Source organism: Danio rerio, chromosome 23 (genome assembly GCF_052040795.2).
Source record: "Danio rerio strain M-AB ecotype USA chromosome 23, GRCz13ab, whole genome shotgun sequence".
Classification (NCBI taxonomy): Eukaryota; Metazoa; Chordata; class Actinopteri; order Cypriniformes; family Danionidae; genus Danio; species Danio rerio.
In genome coordinates, this window is record NC_141043.1 from 6,172,395 (window position 1) to 6,193,700 (window position 21,306).

Genomic DNA, 21,306 nt, shown 5'->3' on the forward strand with positions numbered 1-21,306 from the left:
TATTTACTGTCATCATGACAAAGATAAAATAAATCAGTTAATAGAAGTGAGTTATTAAACTATCATGTTTAGAAATGTGTTAAAAAAAAAACTTCTCTCCGTTAAACAGAAATTGGGGAAAAAAATACACAGGGGGCCGAATAATTCTGACTTCAACTGTAGATGTTTACTTGTTTGTGAAAGCAAGGGTGATTATTCATTCGTTTGTTCATTTATTTATTCATTCATTTTAAACATTTATATTTAATATTTTTTTAAATAATAGTTTACAATTTTTACATTATTATATAACATTGACTTTTTATGTTCACATTCGGAATCAATTTAGATCTAAATAATTTACATGTTATTAAACTAAAACTAACTTTTATAAAATTAACAATTTAACAATCACATCTCTGAATGTGAACAAAGTATATAATTATTATTTTTATAATGAATTATTATTAATATTATTTATTTAATCATTTTTTTTTATTTATTTGAATATTAAAACAAGTACAAAACAAAACACATCAAAACATCAAATATTATTCTTTTTTTAATGACCTGTGCAAACTGTCACTTGACAAAAGGCACCATATTGTTCTTAATGCTAAACTTCACTTTCTGATAGAAAAAGTCATCATGCTATGCTACATCAATACATGTACATGTTTCCGCTTATCAACAAAATTCTGTCTCTAAAACCATGTCAGATTTGGGGAAAAGGCTAAATATATTAATATATTTTGCAGTTTAAGTAGTTTTACAGTAAGTAAGTTTTAAATTAAAATACTATCACACACACACATATATATATATATATATATATATATATATATATATATATATATATATATATATATATATATATATATATATATATATATATATATATATATATATGATAGTATTTTAATGTAAAACTTACTTACCGTAAAACTACTTAAACTGCATATACACACACACACACACACACATATATATATATATATATATATATATATATATATATATATATATATATATATATATATATATATATATATATATATATGATATTTGCCAATCTTTAGGTCTTTTTTCATGCATTTCCTCTGCTTCAAAATGGATTGTTGTGCATTATTAGGGATAAATTTAGATTTTATTTAATTAATATGTGTGGATATTGATATCTAACATGTTCTCTTTGTCTCTTATACACCAGGACTATATCTCCCAGTTGGACCCAGGTGCGAGTATGGGTCTGTCTGTCGACTCTATCCACAGCTACAGTATTAATCAGAGCAGGAGGGTGCTTGGAACCGAAGACCCAGAAAATTCACCCTGTGACTGTTTACAAGCAGCCCCTGGACTCGTCACGGTTACTCTCAAAGGTGATAAAACACACATTCAATCAGTCACATTCTTCAGCAACTTTTTTTATACCTCTTCTCATTCTAGCCCTTCAAACATGAGGTTTCAATTTGCTTTAGTGCTGTGCGAATTGACAAAATTCCAGGCACCAGAATAGATCTGATGTTTATTTCTTCCATATAATGTTAGAATCTCTGACTTCCTGTATTAGTGTTGTCGATGATGATTTATTTCTAATGTGCTCTTAATGATAGATAATCGTTCATTTAGTATTTTTAGCCTACATTGTTTATTATTGAAAATACATCATTTATTCTTCCTCATATGGTTTCAAACCTATCTGAGTTTCTTTCTTTTAACACAAAGTTATATACAGAGTGAGCCATTTATATGGATACACCTTAATAAAATGGGAATGGTTGGTGATATTGATGTCCTGTTTGTGCCACATTAGTATATGTGAGAGGGCAAACTTTTCAAGATGGTGGTGACCATGGTGGCCATTTTGTAGTCGGCCATCCTGGAGTGTGATGTGTCAAATGACCATCTTCCTATTGAAAAACAAAAGTTGGATCCAAGATGGCCGACTTCAAAATGGCCACCATGATCACCACCCATCTTGAAAAGTTTGCCCCTCACATATACTACTGTGGCACAAACAGGACATCAATATCACCAACCATTCCCTTTTTATTAAGGTGTGTCCATATAAATAGCCCAGTCTGTAGGTTGAAGAATGCTGGTTGCTGTGACCCATCGGATTCCAAAGTAATCAATGAGTGCCAGCTCCCTGCATTCTTTCAAATATTTTCTTTTGTGTTCAAAATAAGAAAGAAACTCTTATATGTTTTAAACGAATTTGAAGCAATCCTTTTTTAGCTGAACTGTTCCTTTAAGACAGGAGCCCTCTGACCTCATCTCTCTCTCCATTGCAGGTTTAAAGGAGAAGTGTGTGGACAGTCTGGTGTTCGAGACGCTCATCCCCAAGCCCATGATGCAGCACTACATCAGTCTGCTTCTGAAGCACCGGCGCCTGGTCCTGTCTGGCCCCAGTGGCACAGGGAAGACTTATCTAACCACCCGTCTGGCCGAATACCTGCTGGAGAGGAGCGGACGTGACCCTAGCTCCGGCCTCATCAACACATTTAACATGCACCAGCAGACCTGCAAGGTGAGGCTTGGAGACACACTTTTAGATGAGGATGAGCAGCACTTTGAGCTACAGCAGTCATGCCTTATGCTTGCCTTCTGTTCCTCAGGACCTCCAGTTGTACCTGTCTAATCTGGCCAATCAGATTGACCGAGACTGTGGCACCGATGACATACCATTGGTTATTATATTGGATGATATCAGTGATGCAACTTCGATCACTGACATTGTCAACAGTGCACTGACCTGCAAATACCACAAATGGTGAGTCGGGAACAAGTATTGCGTTATCAGGAAATCCTTATTTAATTTTAAAGCACACTATTAAGCACATTTTTTTCAAAACAATCTTATTAATCACATAATGATGTGACACAATACAAATAGATTTTTAATTAGGGGAGTAATGGATCACGGTTGTTCCATAATTCGTACGGATCACAACCCACTTTCGGAACATACATGACCCGTAGATTAATACGTATTTGTGACTTGTAGATTAATCCTAAATTTGTAACGATTGTCATTCAAATCACATGTATGAAAACAGGCTTTCCTGTAAAATATAACGATAACAGAAGAAGTTGTGGTAGGTTACTCAGGATGTGGTGGGTTTCTTATGCTATTAAAGGTGTGTTCTGTCACTACCTGTTTAGCCTGCATCAATGCGTTCAGTGTTGGCTGCACGATTAATCATTTAAAGATCGGGATCTCAACACCCACGCAACATAAATTATAAATGATGGTGATTTGCATATGTTTATTAATCCTTCGAATTGCTGCATTCAAATCTGTGCTTGGAAAATGCAAAAATTAAGAAAGAGATTTAGTTATTAGTCTTTTGAGTTAGTTATGAAGTTACAGACAGTCAAATACCACAGACGTACTGGGATAACAGTTTATTGTTTAGATAGAACCACTGATGTTTATGGTAAAGATTAAAAGCACTGACATTTAACGTGAAGCTCAAAATTAATGTTGTAGGCAGCAATTACACTATTTAACCAATAGGTGGCGACAACCAGCCATCAAAAATATGCTATTGAATAATTCTTCAAAAAATGATAGATCTAGAAATGTTACATTTAGGGCTCTATCATACAATGTTGCGCAATTGTTATTGATATATGTTTGCAAATGTGGGTTTTTTTTGTTTTTTTGTTTGTCTTAAAACAATTTGAGTACTTTTTTCCCATGGGTATTAATTTATCTTTTATTTATTTCAGTCCCTATGTCATTGGAACCACAAATCAGTCTTTTAAGATGTCATCAAATCATGGTCTGCACCTCAGCTTTAGGTAAGTCTCTTGTTCGTTTTCTCATCCAGTTTATAATGTTTATGATAAGATAAAATAAACTTTTTTTTTTTATGTTTGTCTGAAGAATGATCACCTTCTCCAACAACGTGGAGCCTGCCAATGGGTTCCTGGTGCGTTACTTGCACAGGAAGTTGATCGAGACGGAGAACAACAGCAAAAATCACAATTCTGAGGTGCTAAGGGTTCTGGACTGGGTGCCTAAACTCTGGTACCATCTCCACACCTTCCTGGAGAAACACAGCACCTCAGACTTCCTCATAGGTACAACTTTAAATCTCCTGGCTTTCAGAATAAAAGGAGCGAGTAAATAGTATTAGCAAATTAATCAACACCACACACTAACTCTCAAAGTATGCATTGCTCTTTAGAGTCCTACACACCACTCATAACTATGCATTCAACAATGTCTTAACTATGGCCTTTACCTTAACAGGTCCCTGCTTCTTCCTGTCATGTCCAGTATCATTAGCAGAGTTTCGCACCTGGTTTATTGACCTCTGGAACCAGTCTATTATTCCTTATCTTCAGGAGGGAGCGAAGGATGGTGTGAAGGTGAGCTACTGTTGACACATGTTTCTCTTATTTGATCCATTCGTTTCAGGTCTTTGATCATCTGCGAATGAATCGGATGAGTTGATTCAGGGCCTACTCACACTATGCCATCCGTACCGTGCCCAGGCCCGTTTCCCGGATCGTTTGAGAAGTGTGAGTGCGCTGAATCGGGCTCAAGCACGGTTCACTTGGCCGGCCCTGGCCCGGTTGGAAGAGGTGTGCCTGAGTGCGGTTCACTTGGGCTTTGGCGCGGTACGCTTGTGTGTGAGTGCAAAATGTGCCAAAGCCCGAAACTGAAAGCGAGACGTGACTTTTAAGGCACTGTTTCATATGGATTTATTAATCATTCTTACTGTTCAGTGAACGCAAACTGACGTAGTTTATTAAAGACGCAAACTCCTCACTTCACGACAGCTGTGCGCCTTCAGCAGACCTCCTCATTCCTGCAGCACGAGGGCTTTATGATTGTTTTTGAGCGCCAAAAGTGGCGGATCTGTTCGGCGAAATTTCTGACTGCGTGTCCCCGCATCCCTAAGGACTGTTTGGCGAAATATTTGACGGCATATCAAACGACTGAAACGATATAACTAGAGAAATCTCCACTGTGCTGCTGAGTGAGAGAGCGCTTCTCACTGAACAGCCCAGCAGCGATGACGTAAGCTTGCCGAAACCCGTTTGTGGTGTGACCGCTGGCCGTCGGGGGAGACGGGAGGGGGGACAAGCGTGCTTTGGCCCGGTTCGAGGCAACTGTACCTAGTGTGAGTACGGCCTCAGATTTGGTTGATTAGTAAGCTCATAACGTGTGATGTTGGTGATACCAGGTAGTGTTTTGACAGAAAATTTTGATTTAATTTTAGGCTAAACAAATAGAAGTGACAGAAAACACATTTAAAAAGCTAAAAAAGAAACGCTAGAAAGCTAGAAAATTTCACGTCACACCATCTTCCTCGTTGAATGACACAACAGCAGAATAATCACACGATAATAATTAGGAGACTATAGCCTACAAAAAGATCTTGATCGGCCCCTGGGCTACAAACTGTAACAGTATTGTCTTTCTTATGTCATCATCATATTTTACAGGAAAGCCAAAATGCTCCCATGGATGCAATTTGAATGATGCCGGAGGCTTATCGAATTCTTCTGTATATTTACTAGTCATTGTTGCTGATTGATTAACATGATCATTTCACATTAACAAGACTTCACTTCGTAATTAATTACTTATGACTAGAGGAACTGAGGTGGTCATTTTGACAGTTTTTAAATTTAGTAATTTAATATCCCACATATCTATAATACCCTGACTTTCCCTAAATATGTGTATATTTCTTTTAGAAACATTGTTAATATATTAAAATTACAAAACACAAAAGAGCTGTTAGTACATTATTTCTACCTTTAATTACCATAGTGGTCAACTGTTAAGAGTATGGAATCACTTACCTGTTTGCGTTGTCTTTGTGTGTTTGGAGCACGTGGGTTTGTTTTGACAGCTGGCCACGTGCTTCTTGTCCGCGTGCTTTTTGTTTCCCCGCCTTAGAGACCTGGTAATCAATTTGCGATCCTCTCCTTCACCTGTTGCTGCTTGATTTCTCCCCTATTTAGTCTCCTCTCGTCTCTTGTCTTTCGTCAGTCCGTTTTGCATGCTCGTGAGGCTTGTAAGCTAATATCCATTGTGAGTAATCTGTCTTGTCGTGTCCTGTTTCCCCAGACTCCAAGCTCCTGCTTGTTTTGGTTTCGTTTTTTCTCTCCTTACTTTATTTTGATACTTTGTCCTGTCATCCGGCTCGCTGTGGTTTGGTCTGGCTGTCCCATTCTCACTACTGAATCTCCACCAAGGGAGAACGCCCAGCAGTACCCCGTAAGGCTCTTCTTCTCCGGTGCTGGCCGAGCGTCTGGTATCGCTCTATCGCCCCCTGGCGGTATTATCCGGAACTCCCCTTATTCCTTTCATCTCTCCTTCTGCTGCCCAGTGAAGCCTTGGGAGTGCTCTCCTGCCATCTGGTGGTAGCGCCCGGAACTGCGCCGATTTCTGAGTCCAGTTTTTGAGTTTTGAACTGCCTTTTGAGGATATTTTGTGTTTTTTTGAGAAGAATAAATTTGTTTCACCTGCATTTGAATCTGTTCCCTTTCTACCCTGACAGAACGGACTGACCAAATTATGGATTCAGCAGGTGCTGAGCATGTAAGAAACGCAGTGGCACAGCAGGGCATTCTCCTTGGCCAGCACGCTACACAGTTAAATGCAGCCTCGCAGGAGGTGGAGATGTTAAGGGCCGAAGTAATCGAGCTTAATGCTCAAATTCAGGAGCTTCATGAGAATGCCCGGGGTGGCAGACAGGTGGCTATTCCTCATCTCGAACCTGAACCTCACGCCAACAACCCACCGCCCTATGACGGGGATCCTAGTTCTTGCCGGGCATTCCTCTCACAGTGCTCCCTAGTATTCGCTCTACAGCCCCGTCGCTATGTAACTGAAGAGTCAAAGGTGGCGTTTGTAATCACCCTTCTTAAGGGCAGGGCCCGTGATTGGGCAACAGCAGTGTGGGATGCACGTGCCCCTTTCTGTGCCATGTTTGAGGACTTCCGTGCAGAAATGACCAAGCTGTTTGACCGATCCGCCCAGGGAGATGAAGCAGCCTCCCAACTGGCCCAGCTGAGTCAGGGAGGACGCTCGGTTACTGATTATTTTGTTCTGTTCAGAACCCTGGCAGCTGCCTGCACATGGAATGAGGCGGCTCTTCGTGCCAGATTTAGGGATGGTCTGGATGACTACATACAAGATGAGATTGCCACTCATGACCTTCCCCGAGACTTTGATGCCCTGGTGGATCTCGCTCTTCGGGTGGAGGCCCGACTGCATCGTCGCCAGCATAGACGAGTCTCTGGTGCCTCATGGATGAATGAGGGCCCTTCAAATGATCCTCGTACCCCATTACCTACCACCTCACCAGAGCCGATGCAATTAGGTCGTCTTCGACTGACTGTTGAGGAGAAGCGGCTTCGTCTGGCTCGAGGCCTTTGCCTGTACTGTGGGAAGCCGGGTCACAGAGCATTGCAGTGTCCTTTAAAAGCTCCAGCCCATCAGTAAACCGGGGGATTCTGGTGGGCACTCTCCCTTGTTTCGACACCCCCACACAACGCACCTGTCTCCCAGTCTCAGTCCAGTTCAATGGATTGACTCGCTCTTGTCCTGCCTTGCTTGACTCTGGAGCTGAGGGAGACTTTTTGGACAGCACCACGGCCAGATCTTGGGGCATCCCAGCCATTCCTCTCTCCTCTCCCATCACTGTGCGCTCCCTTAATGGGTTTGCCATCACATCCATCACCCACTCTACCCCCTCTGTAAGTTTGATAGTCTCTGGAAATCACCGTGAGGTTATTACTTTTTATTTATTCGACTCCCCGAGTGCTCCAGTGGTATTGGGGCACCCGTGGTTAAGTAAACACAACCCTCACGTTGATTGGTCAGGGAATTCTGTGTTGTCTTGGAGTCAGTCTTGTCTTGCTGTTTGTCTTGGTCCTGCTCCGTGTCCTGGTTCTGTGTCTCATGTGTTTCAGATGGAGAGGGTGGATCTCTCTGGAGTCCCGGTGGAGTACCACGATCTTCGCCAGGTCTTCAGCAAGTCTCGAGCCACTTCCTTGCCTCCGCACCGGCCATACGATTGTGCCATCGAACTCCTCCCAGGCACTTCTCCGCCAAAGGGTCGATTGTATTCCCTTTCTGCTCCTGAGAGAGAGGCTATGGACCGGTATATTCGAGAGTCTTTAGAAGCCGACCTCATCCGTCCCTCTTCCTCTCCAGCCGGGGCTGGGTTCTTCTTTGTTAAAAAGAAGGATGGTTCTCTGCGCCCTTGTATTGACTACAGAGGCCTTAATGACATTACTGTTAAGAACAGGTATCCTCTGCCTTTAATGTCTTCTGCCTTTGAGTTATTGCAGGGAGCCAAGGTCTTTACTAAACTAGACCTCCGTAATGCCTATCACCTGATCCGGATACGTGAGGGGGATGAGTGGAAGACTGCGTTCAACACACCAACGGGGCATTTTGAATACCGAGTTCTACCCTTCGGGCTCACCAATGCCCCTGCAGTCTTCCAGGCCCTGGTGAATGATGTGCTGAGAGACATGGTAAACAGATTTGTCTTTGTGTACCTTGACGATATTCTTATCTTTTCTGAGTCAGAACAGGTACACACTCAGCATGTCCGCCAGGTGCTACAGCGGCTGCTGGAAAACCAGCTGTATGTCAAAGCGGAGAAGTGCGTGTTCCACAGCAAGTCTGTTTCGTTCCTGGGGCATATTGTCTCGACGGAGGGCATTAAGGCTGATCCCGCTAAGGTAAGGGCCGTTGCCAAGTGGCCAGTCCCTGACTCTCGTAAGGCTCTGCAGCGGTTCCTTGGATTTGCCAACTTTTATAGACGGTTCATCCGGAACTTTAGCTCGGTCGCTGCACCCTTAACGGCTCTCACCTCACCTAAGGTACCGTTTATATGGCACAGTCAGGCACAGGAGGCCTTTGATGTTCTCAAGTCCCGTTTCATCACTGCTCCTGTCCTTTGTCTTCCAGATCCTAAACGGCAGTTTATCGTTGAGGTGGATGCCTCGGAGGTCGGGATAGGCGCGGTCTTATCTCAGCGATCCTCTAGGGATGGGAAGGTGCATCCGTGTGCCTTCTTCTCTCACCGTCTGAGCCCAGCCGAACGAAACTATGACATTGGTAACAGAGAGCTGCTGGCGGTCAGGCTGGCCCTGGGTGAGTGGCGCCACTGGTTGGAGGGGGCGGCACAACCGTTCTTGGTCTGGACGGACCACAAAAATCTAGAATATATCCGTTCAGCCAAGAGATTGAGTTCCCGTCAGGCCCGATGGGCACTTTTCTTCGGACGCTTTAATTTTTCCCTCTCATACCGGCCTGGGTCCAAAAATATAAAACCTGATGCACTCTCCCGCCTGTTTGATGTGCCAGGAGGAGAGGCTACCCCCGAAGCCATCCTTCCTAGAGAGGTGGTGGTGGGAACTCTCTCCTGGGACATCGAACGGCGGGTAGAGGAGGCCGTGCGAGGAGGGGGAGCTCCAGAAGGGTGTCCAGAGGGAAGGCTATTTGTGCCAGCCAGTTTAAGATCCGAAGTACTCCAGTGGGGTCATGAGTCCAGAGTAGCCTGTCACCCAGGAGTCCGGAGATCGCTGGTCAATATCCAACAGCGATTTTGGTGGCCTTCAATGGCCCAAGACGTCAGACAGTTTGTATTGGCTTGTTTTGTATGTGCCCAGAATAAGACATCTAATCGGCCACCCATTGGTCTGTTACGTCCCCTTCCCATTCCCTCTCGACCCTGGTCACATGTGGCTCTTGATTTTATCACTGGCCTACCCCCATCGAGAGGTAACACTGTAATCTTAACAGTGGTGGACCGTTTCTCTAAAGCGGCCCATTTTATCCCTTTACCCAAACTCCCATCAGCCAAGGAGACTGCTCAGGCGGTAGTTGACCACGTCTTCCGGATTCATGGCCTTCCGATGGATGTGGTCTCTGACAGAGGACCCCAATTTGTCTCCCGGTTTTGGAAAGAGTTCTGTAGACAGATCGGGGCCTCTACGAGTCTGTCCTCAGGTTTTCACCCCCAGACCAATGGGCAAACTGAACGAGCCAATCAGGATCTTGAGAGAAGTCTCCGCTGTCTGGTGTCTCAAAATCCGGGCTCTTGGAGCCAGCAGTTGTCTTGGATTGAATATGCCCACAACTCCCTGCCGGTAGCTTCTACAGGTATGTCCCCTTTCCAATGTTCTGTTGGTTATCAACCCCCTTTGTTCCCCGCTCAGGAACCCGATGCCGCTGTTCCGTCTGCCTTGGCCTTTGTCCGAAGGTGTCGCCACACATGGAGGAGGGCTAAGGAGGCCTTGGCCCAGGCTTCCAGACGAACTAAGAGGGCGGCTGACCGCCACCGGACTCCTGCTCCCCTTTTTGTTTGTGGTCAAAAGGTTTGGCTGTCTACAAGGGACCTGCCTCTCCGTGTGCCTTCTCGCAAGCTGGCACCCAGGTTCATTGGGCCATACCGAATCACTAAAGTCTTGAGTCCAGTGACGGTTCGGCTCAAGCTTCCTTGCACTCTTGGTCGGGTTCACCCTGTTTTTCATGTATCCAGGGTAAAGCCTGTTATCAAATCCCCACTCAACCCTGTTACTTCCCCGGCTCCACCTCCCCCTCGTCTGGTGGACGGCACTCCGGTCTATACTGTGAAGAGACTCCTTGACCGGAGACGTCGTGGTCGGGGTTTCCAATACCTCGTGGACTGGGAGGGCTATGGTGCGGAGGAGAGGTCTTGGATTCCGGCACGGGACATCTTGGACCGGTCGTTGATCGTGGACTTCCATCGGCGGCGAGGTGAGCCCCTTCTGGGGGCGCCAGGTGGCGCCCCTGGGAGGGGGGGGTACTGTTAAGAGTATGGAATCACTTACCTGTTTGCGTTGTCTTTGTGTGTTTGGAGCACGTGGGTTTGTTTTGACAGCTGGCCACGTGCTTCTTGTCCGCGTGCTTTTTGTTTCCCCGCCTTAGAGACCTGGTAATCAATTTGCGATCCTCTCCTTCACCTGTTGCTGCTTGATTTCTCCCCTATTTAGTCTCCTCTCGTCTCTTGTCTTTCGTCAGTCCGTTTTGCATGCTCGTGAGGCTTGTAAGCTAATATCCATTGTGAGTAATCTGTCTTGTCGTGTCCTGTTTCCCCAGACTCCAAGCTCCTGCTTGTTTTGGTTTCGTTTTTTCTCTCCTTACTTTATTTTGATACTTTGTCCTGTCATCCGGCTCGCTGTGGTTTGGTCTGGCTGTCCCATTCTCACTACTGAATCTCCACCAAGAGAGAACGCCCAGCAGTACCCCGTAAGGCTCTTCTTCTCCGGTGCTGGCCGAGCGTCTGGTATCGCTCTATCGCCCCCTGGCGGTATTATCCGGAACTCCCCTTATTCCTTTCATCTCTCCTTCTGCTGCCCAGTGAAGCCTTGGGAGTGCTCTCCTGCCATCTGGTGGTAGCGCCCGGAACTGCGCCGATTTCTGAGTCCAGTTTTTGAGTTTTGAACTGCCTTTTGAGGATATTTTGTGTTTTTTTGAGAAGAATAAATTTGTTTCACCTGCATTTGAATCTGTTCCCTTTCTACCCTGACATCAACATGACCACATGCATTTCAGTGTCTGCTACTTTTCTCTGTGACTAGAAATATTAGTGCCTCTGTTGCCTTGCTTTTATAAAGCATGAATAGTCCTCACTTTAGATTAGGTCACAAAACTGCATGAAGTTGAGTTAATAAAGCATTTATTAAAATATATAGTAACCATTACCATATGCCTGAATAATAAGACATATAAATGTTGATTTCAATAGTTTATTAATCATGTAATAACTCATTCTGAATGATCCTAAAAACCCTTAACTACTCTTAAATACAAACAGTTAGTAAATAATTTGATACTTAATTTAGTAATGAAAAATAAATCATTAACTAAGTATGAAAATACAATTATTAAACACATTTTATAGGTGCTTATAAGTTAAGAATGGAGTTGCAGTTATAGCTGCAGTTATAAACTGCTTACTAACACTTATTAATGTGGAGTTAATACTTAACAGATAATGAGTTCACTATTTGCTAATGTTTAATAAATGATTTATAGTGTGTAGTTATTATAAAGTGTTACCAAACATGGTTCTTTGTTGGATCATGCACACTGTTTGTGCAATGTCAAAGTGCAGTGGAGTCTTGAAACTCAATTTCTGCATTCATATGTTTCAGGTCCATGGTCAAAAAGCAGCATGGGAGGATCCAGTGGAGTGGGTGAGAGATACTCTACCATGGCCTTCAGCTCAACAGGACCAGGCCAAACTTTTCCACCTTCCTCCACCAACCACTTGCCCCAACACTGCTCCAGCACAGCAGTCCAATGATGAAAGGTCCCACAGGGACACTGCCTTGCCTACCATGGAGTCCGATCCACTGGTGAGTGTCTAGTACAGCTAAACCTGAGCCTGTTTGAGCAAATGGGAAGTATACTGATGTGCTGTTATCGTTCTGTCCTTCAATTAGATGGCGATGCTGCTGAAACTCCAGGAGTCTGCAAACTACATTGAATCTCCAGAACGGGACATTTCAGGCAACCCCACTTTCTAGGCTTGAGCTGAAGAACGTACAAAGCTTGATTATGGCTAGAGCTGTTACAAAATACTGTTCTGTACAGCGGATTTGCACCTCCTGTCTCCTTCAAAAGGTTTGCGAGAGTCAAGAAGAGGAACTCTCAAGAACATCCAGGTCGGGGCAGACAAAACTCTCAATCTGAAAGAAAAACGAAAGAACTGATCTTGCCAGATTTGGCAGGAATCTGTTTTGCACTGTTGTCTTAACAAGTCCTTCCTTTGCTTATCTAACCTGCAAGTTGCATGGCAATACTTGCAACAGAAGATTGTGAAGATTGGATGATTGTGAAGATGAGATGTTCTTATCTTCTATACCAGTAACAAAATGTGCTCCACATTTGTTCAATATTACTTCTGTTTTGGGTAATATCTGCCCATATGGACCAAAAATCAATTTATTTGCAAGAGTACTGAAACTCCATCCTCAAGATCAAGACACCTGAAGCCTGTGCACAAAGGTGCGGTTACAATATCACGCCATTTAGACCAACTCACGTGTACAAGACGGTGCTTAGAATTCAGCCTTAAATGATGTCCCTCCATATATCATAAAAGTCAGTTCCATAGCAATCCGAATATAACTCTGTATTACCTCACAGTTTGCATAGTGATGCAGTTTCAAGGTGCAGTACATACCCATAACCAGGATGCATTATTCAAACATGCTGATATGAAGTAGACGGGCATAGACTGTAGATCCCTTGAAAGGATGCACTTTGATTTATAGCTTTCAAGAAAAAAAAAAGCACTGTCTGTTCATAATTCAAGGACCTTTTTTATAGACGAAGCAACCAACCAAGTTGTTCATTTTCATTGACAATTGGAGAGCAATAGAGATTGTCAGCGATGGACAAGTTGAGTAAAGTTCAACTATATGCAATTTTGACGCAATGTAGCGTCTACCAGTGGGAGAGCAGACAGTGAACCTCGTGTGATCTGCCGTCTGATATTATCGGTCATTCATTGTAAAATGAAAGTTGCTTTTTAGCGACATTTGGTGATACAGCAAAGCTGAGCATGATAAACAGTTGATATGGTTCATCTCAGGCGATTTAATCGCTGTCAGTAATAACAGATGTGCTGTTACCAGTGCCTGAGAGTAGTTTGTAACGTCATACCTTCGGTAATTATTTGCATCCAGTGCATTGACTCTAAGGCCTACGAATACTTCATTTTCTACAGTCCACCATGTCTCATGCACAGCTAAACATGCAAGCCATTCAAACTATATGTGAAGTGAAGATGAGTTTATTCTTGTGGAGATTATTTTAAAGGGCCATGAAACCCCCATCTTTCGGTTCAAGTCTACCTCAGAATTTGAAAAAAAAAGCATCATAATGGGCGTAGAGCTCCGCCATCAGAGGCAGGAGTGGGCGTGGCCAGCAGAGCAGGGGAGAAAGAGGGGAGCGAATAACTGCTGTCAGTTAGCTCACAAAATGAGACACAAACCGCAAGGAGATGCGTGATTTTATAGTTTACAAAGTTAAAATGCAAAGAAATAAACAGTAATTTAATGCCCTGCTACATTTGTCATTTGTAATTTCATATACAGAGAACCACAATTTATATCATTATAAAGATAATCGTGTTCATATAAACAATGAGAACTTTTCCCTCAATGTCCGGGTCTGAATGCAGACTTGGTGCTCCAGGTCTCTTGCCCTGTCTATTTTAACCATTAGCTGCTGAAATTCTGAAGGATTTAGATGAACACAGCAGCACAACGATGTGACTAAATGTGAATAAACTCCACTTATAAAGAACAAAGTCCATGCATTCACCAATTCTCGTACAACTCTCCTGACAAAATTGCTTGCTGCATACAAACAGCTTTGCTGTATCAGCCTTGATGGGATCGCGGGGAAAACATGCAACAAACCCTGTGGATCATGAAAACAATTATATACGACCCTTTATGAATGGCTAAATACTATGTGCCGTGGGTCCGTGGATGCAATCCCACACAGTCATCAACCTAGGGCAGGGATGGGCAAACTTGATCCTGGAGGGCCGGTGCCCTGCATAGTTTTGCTCCAACCCTAATTAAACACACCTGTCTGTAGCTTTCTAGTGATCTTGAAGGCACTGATTAGGTTGTTCAGGTGTGTTTGACTAGTGTTGGAACAAAACTCTGCAGGGACACCGGCCCTCGAGGATCAAGTTTGCCCATCTCTGACTTAGGGTCTCACAGCTTGGCACTGGCAAGTCTGTCTTGCCTTATAATTAAGAAGCTGGCTCTTCTCACAGGAAACGAAAACTCCACTATGAATAATAATGAAAAACCGACGAGTCATCTTTGCACTTGCAGTTTTGCGATACGTCACCGATTTTGATCCCGGCTCAAAAATCATCTTAAACCCGGAAGCTGAAATTGGCTGACAAAAGCTCAAAATTATCCAGTTTAACCCACAATTAAAGCTGACAGGTGCTAACATCGTCTTAGCTGATGCTCAACACACACAAATCTGTTAAAATCTCAAAAAAAAAGTTTTCAAGGGTTTCTTGAACCTTTAAGCATCCAAATGACTTGCTTGTTTGCAGTTACGCCACAAATAAAATGTGCTGTGACTTGGATTGGAACGTTGACAATGACAGTATATTGTCAGGTTTACTTTCAACATCCAAGGTGCTCATGAATAAAAATCAAAGGCTTTGTTCTCGCTGACACTCCAAACCCAATTCACTGATGTCATTAATGTAGCAACTCCTGCAGGCCCTGTTTCCACTTGGTATTTACATACATTTTAAATGTGTCTGGCTTTGCATTGTTGAATTCAATATATTTTGTCACATTATTTTGTGTGTCGAATGCTGTTCATCAACATATTGGCACTTAACTGCAACTGTGAAAGTAAGAGAGCTTAAAGGATTTCAATGGCAGCAGCGATTTAGATCATAATCTGTTGTCATTATCAGATTCTATGCCAGTTTGCGAGCATGCAGTGCAGCCACAGAAGTTCTGATGAATAAACAAGCCCAAGTTTAAATCTTACAAACAAATTAAAAGGAATGGTTCACCCAAAAATAAAATCACCCAATAATTTACTCACCCTCAAGCCATTATCTGTGTATATCAGATGAACACAGTCAGAGTAGTTCCCACTTGGATATGCTTGGCGTTTATACCAGGTATGGCATGCTGTCCCGGGAGCGAACCCTGAGCTTGAAAAGAGAACCTGAGCCCAAGGCTTCCGCCAAGTCAATAAGCATATAAGGGATCTGAGATCAGGTAGATCTCGAGAGCTCCCCCTTAGAAAAGCGAGGACAAGGAGGAGATGGGGTGGAAGGGGGATTCTTCCAAAACTAAGTTAGAGCATTAGGAAGAAAACGATCCACTTATAGTAAGCTTGGAACATTCTGATTGGGTTATTACTGATTACAGATGGGACACCAGTCATGCTCAATCATATCACGTGCTCCTCTCGAAATTAGTTTGTGAAACTTCACTTTGTGATGTATAATGTTGTTGCTTAGTGACTCTTTTTTTGAAGTGCATCATAAAACTAACCCATACGGCATCAGGGGGTTAGCGCATGTCTTCTGAAGTAGATTTTTTTTACTTCTTGTTTTATATATTTATTTTTAAATTATTAACTAAAATGACTTAAAATGGCTGCAAAGTGTACACTCTCAACAACCTTTTGGCTGACTGAGTATTTTATCACTTATTTTAGTGCATTTTCCCACAAAATGTCTTAGAATTATCATAATAATTGAGTATGCCATGCATTTCAGACCAGTACGCATTTACATTACAAATATGACGTGGCAACATTCATTATTGAATACCTCCGAATGTGGTTTCAGTGATCTGATCACAAAACATTTTAGACACCGTTTACACCTGATTTGGTGCCGAAAGCTGGTGAATATAAATCGTAATACCAAATGAAACAGGGCCACAGATATACTGGATATTGACTCCACTGCCTGAACAATTTAAGCTCCTGCCAAATAAGATGCTCGTGGATTGGGTTTGAAAACAAATCAGGATTGTTTACAGTGTGAACAAAGTCGAAATAGCTTAAGCAGTTTGTTTTGTCTAGAGGAGGTTTGATAATTTATGTTTGGCCTTTGTTATGTCTGGAAGTTCAAAGCAAATCTTACAGTTGTACACACGCTTATGTACATATGTTTACGTTAGTCTGATCTAACAAAGTGACAACGGAATTGGTTTTTATCTAGTCAGAGAATAACCCCACATCTCTTGAATCATTCCTGTAACAGGCAGTAAAAAAAATTACAATGGTGGATTGTAACTCATGAATGCATTTGCTGTTGGCTGATAACAGGTGCTCCAGAACATGCATGAAAGCTTTAACTTTGAGAAAAAAAAACAGTTTAAAAAGGCACCTTATCGTGAGACGCCTAAAGGATGTGTTGGCAACCAATCTACAAGAGCAAAGTGATATTCTACCTAATTGATCTTCTCATGCTAACTGGTGTTAGTAGCAGCGTTACCGTGCCGTTTCAAATGCAGAATGTAAATTAAATCAAAATATCAGTTTGCCAACACTCCCAGTGCTTACAATGATGCTTGTGCTCGTGTTTACGTGTCCTGTTACTCTCAGACAAAGCTCTCCAAATGAATAACCAGAGGAGTGTTTTTTTAAAGGTCTTTTTTTAGTACTTTTTTACTAAAAGATCTTAGTCTGGTGTTTGTAAATAGGAGTTCCACAAAAAAAAAGCCAAAAATACATACAAATAGGTCGATGGTAGAATAAACATGACAATGACAACATATAACAACTATAAACTGAATGTGTCTGGTTAGATTTACATCAGTCAGCTCTCAGTTATGGCCTTTCCTGTAGGGGCAAATTAACTGCCACAAACTAACTAGATCATGTTGCCTATGTACATTTTTTCTCTATAAAAGTGTCCTCCGTATATTCTTCCGGATCGTACAAGGTACTAAATAGCTTTTACGAATAAGTTGGCCGCAACAACCAACACAATCTCACAGCACTTCGTAGCTTTTTGATTTAGTGGCTATTTCATATGAATTTGTACGATCGAATTCGTACAATTTAGTACGATTTGCTCATCTCCCAATGACGTTTGGGTTTAGGGGTGGGGTTAGATGCCACGCCTATTTTTTAAAATCGTACAATTTCGTACAACTGAATTTGTAGGAATTAGCCACTAAACTGGAAAAACGTAAAATACTTACGTTTTCTCGTGAGATCAGGCTCCAACAACCCATTACAAAATGGTAAAACGGAAGTAGCGGCAGAGTTTCAAATCACACAAGTACCTCAAAATCTGTCTTAACAGCTCTTTGTATGATCATAAACTTCCCTTAAAGGAACACTTCACTTTTTTTTTTTTTGGAATTAACTGCAGCAGGCGTAATGATTTTATCTATTGATGTTATCTAGCTGGGGACTATTTCCAGGCACATCATCATTGTGCATGTTGCAGTCACGGTGCAGCAGCAAAGTTCCTTGATTATTACACCACAATGAGAGAATAGTTCCTAGCTAAATCAGCTTTGGAAATAGCAACTGTTAATTTTCTTTCTGTCTTTCTACACAATTATAACTACAAAATAGTCAGGCTTTAAATATAGGGAAATTATTGAAACTCTTATTTTTAAGTTTTCACATGACATGATAATCGTCTAATCCAGAGATGTTCAGACTCGGTCCTGGAGGTCCGGTGTCCTGCAAAGTTTAGTTCCAACCCCAATCAGACACACCTGGGCTAGCTAATCAAGTTCTTACTAGGCATTCTAGAAACATCCTTCCAGGTGTGTTAAAGCAAGTTGTAGCTAAAATCTGCATGCCCTCCCCGACCAAGTCTGGACATGCGAGGGTTGCGTCCAAAACCGCCTACTACTCAGTAGGTACTGCATTTGAATTTAAACATACTATTCAGCCGTTAGAAAAGTACGTTCTATACAGTATGAACGTGAAAAATATGAATGGAATTCGGACGTACTACATCCGCCATTTTGTCTTTGCCACAAGCCCTACCTGCATCAGTTGCGTCACTTCACTCCCATTCAGGAATTATCTCGCAGGGCATCTTGGTATAGCGCAGCGTGCATAGGATGCACACTTCAGAATCTCGCCGGAAGTAATCTGGGTACTTCTCACATACTGATTTTCGAATTCTATGAATTCGACATACTACTCGGCTCGCATACTGATTTTAGCATACTATATAGTTTGGAAGTATGCGATTTCGGACGCAGCCCTGATCTAATCCAAATCAATGATTTATGCTAAGCTAAGCTAAAAGTGCTCCCGCATGATCAGAAGATCAGCTGAACCAATTCATAAAATGTTAAAATTCCACAGTTTAACTCTAGGGACGCTGCATAAAAGCCAATGAAGTGTTCCTTTAATATAGCCTATGGATAGTTTGGGGCTTTGGGGGAATATTTCCCAGTATTCGTCTTGAAAATGTGCCTAATATAAGCCTACATTGCAATACCTAATAGTTTTGCAAGGGATTGCTTGCTGTGGAGGATAAGAATGCTAGTGAAAGAGCTATGCGTTTATTCATGCTAGCCTATAAATTACTTTGAGATTTGAGCTCGTCTGCAGACTCGTTTCCAAATGTGCTGGAAACTGAGGCTGTTTTGCCAGCTAGCACATACGAAAGCCATTGCCCACCGTCTCTTTTCACGTTAAAGATATATTTACATCATGTTACAGTGTGCTTTATCATATCTGCTGTCTTTGAGTAAGAACTGGTGTACATTGGATAACCTTAAATGGAGTCTTGATTAATTTATTGATTATTTTTACTGGTTTATGATTAACAACGCTGAATGTTCATGAAGGCACAGTAATAATAATTTAAAACGTGTGCTTTTTAGACTCATGTTTTTTTTATTGTTTCACAAGTTTTAATAAGAACTGATGATTTTGTCACTATGCAGCGTTGGAATAATGTTTTAGTTAAGTCGTCAGCACCAATGACAGATGACAATGGTATATGTGATAAGCTAATGTGCAGGTTTGGTGTTTGGTCGCCATTGTTTGTCTGGAAAAACACATCGGACCTTATACGTCCCGCTGGGATTTCAAACAAAAACTTTGTCTTCTTTTTTTTTTTCCTTTTGGATGTTGCTTTCTCTTTAATAAATCTTTCTATTTTGTATAGGACATTGCAATTGTAAACATTGTAAATAGTAACCTCATCTGCGACCACAATCACAGTAAAATATTGAAAGAATCGGCCCTAAGATGAGACACCTTTGGTTATTGTTGTTTTTATGATTATTGTTATTATAATATTTTACAAATTGTCTGCTGGAAAGGGGTTATAAAGGCATGTGCTGAGCTGAGAGAATTTCATCCATCAAGTATTCACTCAACGTTTTCAATAAACTCGTGCCATCCCTACACGAACACTTCTTGTTTTCTGCTCTCAAGTTTATTATGGTCTCGTGTTTTTGTCTACACTAATCCAGATACATTTTTGTTTTGTTTTGTTTTGTATTTATATTAATGAAATAATGTACAAAACATTTATTTCCCCATAAAATATGCAATCATTGCACATTCTGTTCAGGTTAAAACCCAAGATCTTAAGTAGTTTGTCAAACTTCAATATTAACTAGCCCTTAGGCGACGCAGTGGCGCAGTAGGTAGTGCTGTCGCCACACAGCAAGAAGGTTGCTGGGTCGCTGGTTCGAACTTCGGCTCAGTTGGTGTTTCTGTGTGAATTTGCACGTTCTCCCTGCGTTCGCGTGGATTTCCTCCAGGTGCTCCGGTTTCCCCCACAGTCCAAAGACATGCGTTAAAGGTGAATTGGGTAGGCTGAATTGTCCGTAGTGTATGAGTGTGTGTGTGGATGTTTCTCAGAGATGGTTTGCGGCTTGAAGGGCATCTGCTGCGTAAAAACGTGCTGGATAAGTTGGCGGTTCATTCTGCGGTGGTGCCCCCGGATTAATAAAGGGACTAAGCTGACAAGAAAATGAATGAATGAACTAGCCCTCATTGGTTAATCAAGGAATCACACAAGATGTTTTTTGAGGTTATATATATAATTTATTTTCATAAAAAGTGAACATGACAGTGGAAAACAAGATGACAGGGTGGACATTGGCATGACAGGGTGGACAAAGGCTTTATTTAGTGAACTAGACATGGAGGACCATTTGAAAAACAACAGGTACAACGAGAAATATTAAAGGGTTAATATAAAAAAAGGGCTGTAAAAGTCTTCAAGATTCAACTTCTGTTTTCACCAACTACTACAAACCACCGAGCCACCTTGTCGCCGCTTCTGTTTTCAATTAAGTTTTATTCATTCATTCATTTATTCATTTTCTTGTCGGCTTAGTCCTTTTATTAATCCGGGGTCACCACAGCGGAATTAAGTTTTTTCATGCAGCGGATGCCCTTCCAGCCGCAACCCATCTCTGGGAAACATCCACACACACATTCACACACTACGCACAATTTAGCCTACCCAATTCACCTGTTCCCTGGAAGTTTCTAGCACACCTAGAAAGAGCGTGATTAGCTGGATGAGGTGTTTCATTTTGGGTTGGAACTAAAATAAAACACAACAGCTATTCGAATAACTTTGTCTCCGTCTTCCATCGTAATTGTGTAACTACACCTACTGAAAAAAACAGCTTAAACCAGCCTAGGCTGGTTTTAGCTGGTCAACCGAGCTGGTTTTAGAGGGGTTTTGGCCATTTCCAGGCTTGCTTCCAGCCATTTCCAGCCTGGTCTTAGCTGGTCAGGCTGGGAGATGACCAGCTAAAACCAGCTTGACCAGCCTAGCCAGGCTGGGA

General features: G+C 42.1%; 1 protein-coding gene across 18 annotated transcripts in view; it reads left to right on the plus strand.

Annotated features, from left to right (window-relative positions):
• The window catches only part of nav1a (neuron navigator 1a), a 274,565-nt gene extending 254,656 nt beyond the window's left edge, over positions 1–19,909 (plus strand). For 12 of the 18 annotated variants that reach the window (XM_087306507.1, XM_087306508.1, XM_087306510.1 and 9 more), the window contains 8 exons: positions 1,190–1,358; positions 2,274–2,509; positions 2,598–2,752; positions 3,715–3,786; positions 3,872–4,068; positions 4,241–4,359; positions 12,148–12,351; positions 12,439–19,909. In XM_087306507.1, coding sequence (XP_087162633.1) covers positions 1,190–1,358; positions 2,274–2,509; positions 2,598–2,752; positions 3,715–3,786; positions 3,872–4,068; positions 4,241–4,359; positions 12,148–12,351; positions 12,439–12,522 — 1,236 coding nt within the window. In that variant the 3' untranslated portion in view covers positions 12,523–19,909. The remainder of the gene's footprint in view (positions 1–1,189; positions 1,359–2,273; positions 2,510–2,597; positions 2,753–3,714; positions 3,787–3,871; positions 4,069–4,240; positions 4,360–12,147; positions 12,352–12,438) is intronic. The other 6 variants (XR_015523120.1, XR_015523118.1, XR_015523121.1 and 3 more) reach the window with 2 other exon arrangements.
• Positions 19,910–21,306: the final 1,397 nt, after the last annotated feature.